The sequence below is a fragment of the Cystoisospora suis genome (genome assembly GCF_002600585.1).
Source record: "Cystoisospora suis strain Wien I chromosome Unknown contig_236, whole genome shotgun sequence".
Classification (NCBI taxonomy): domain Eukaryota; phylum Apicomplexa; class Conoidasida; order Eucoccidiorida; family Sarcocystidae; genus Cystoisospora; species Cystoisospora suis.
Genome location: NW_027153038.1, coordinates 4,255 through 5,486, shown reverse-complemented (window position 1 = coordinate 5,486; position 1,232 = coordinate 4,255). Strand labels below are relative to the sequence as shown.

Genomic DNA, 1,232 nt, shown 5'->3' with positions numbered 1-1,232 from the left:
ACCTCTGCTTCAGCTTATTGGCTCATTCTTAGACCTGGTCTTATTTTCGCTCCGGCTACTTACAGCTTATATACCTATCTGCTTTTCAGCTTCTCCGTAACTCCAAGACTTGTCTCATGTCTCATCCACTTCTCTTTGTTACCATACGGAGAGTACTCCCTTTCGAACTCTCTTAATATAGACTCTTCCGTTTGCATTCATTTACAAGTCTTACTCTCACACATTGGATCACACTAAGTCTGGGTGTTCTACATTGTCTTAGACTGGTTGCTTTAGGCTGAGTTTTGGTTGATCGTCCCAGATCATACCTGGGCAGAGCCACAGTTTTGACAGAGTTCTACTTAGAGCTGCTTTCAGTCTGGCTCTCGAAGAGGTCGGGTAGGCGGAGATATCGTAGTCGGCTCCCAATCTTTCCGCTCGTATCGACCCCAGGGACAGCACGTCTACTCGACGACCTGGTCCCTGCGTGTGATGTGTGTTAACATCCTAAGTTTGATGTCCAGCTTCTTGCAAAATTCTCCCCACAGTTCCCCCGTAAACCTTGGGTCTCTATCGCTTACTATGGCTCTCGGGACCCCGTGCAGTCTTACTACTTCCCTATTCAATATCTGCGCTATCCCTTCCGCCGAGATGTTTACTGTCGTGGGGACGAAATGGGCCATCTTCGTAAGCCGGCATACTATCGTGAGTATCGCATCGTGCCCTTCTGTGGTCCGAGGCAGCCCGACGATTAAGTCTATGCTGATTTCTCCCCATGGTGCCTCCGGGATCTCGAGTGGTTGCAGTAGTCCTCCGCTCTTCTGCCTGGGTGCCTTGTTCTTGGCGCACTTAACGCATGCCTTGACAAAGGCCCCTATACCGCTATCCATTCTCGGCCACCAAAAGTGTTCCCTAACCGCTAATCTAGTTCTGTCCGTTCCTGGGTGCCCTGCTAGGATGTGGTCATGGAAGTGTGTGAGGGTGTCCTTCCTAATCTCTCCCCTAGGCACACAGACCCTCCAGCCAGGCTTTGCCCGGACCCAGAGAAAGTTGTTATTCCACCCATACTCCCGATGACTGTACCATACATGATCCCCCTCTTCTTGCTCGTCGTTCGGTGCTCCCCCCGTATGACTATTATTGTCTGTCGCCACGCGGTTGCGTGGTCTGTTTCCGCCGTCACGGGTTTCGTTCCTATGAAAGCTTTCCATTTTGTCAGCGCATGTACTATAGCGAGTAGTTCGCTCTCGTAC

At 50.8% G+C, this 1,232-nt stretch overlaps 1 protein-coding gene across 1 annotated transcript; it reads right to left on the bottom strand.

The window, feature by feature from the left end:
• Positions 1-443: 443 nt before the first annotated feature.
• Positions 444-869, bottom strand: CSUI_000618 (dna rna polymerases superfamily protein; the record flags this gene model as incomplete). The annotated part of the gene is made up of 1 exon (XM_068060851.1): positions 444-869. The coding sequence occupies one exon, from the start codon at positions 867-869 to the stop codon at positions 444-446; it is 426 nt and encodes a 141-aa protein (XP_067927173.1).
• Between the last annotated feature and the right edge of the window lie 363 nt (positions 870-1,232).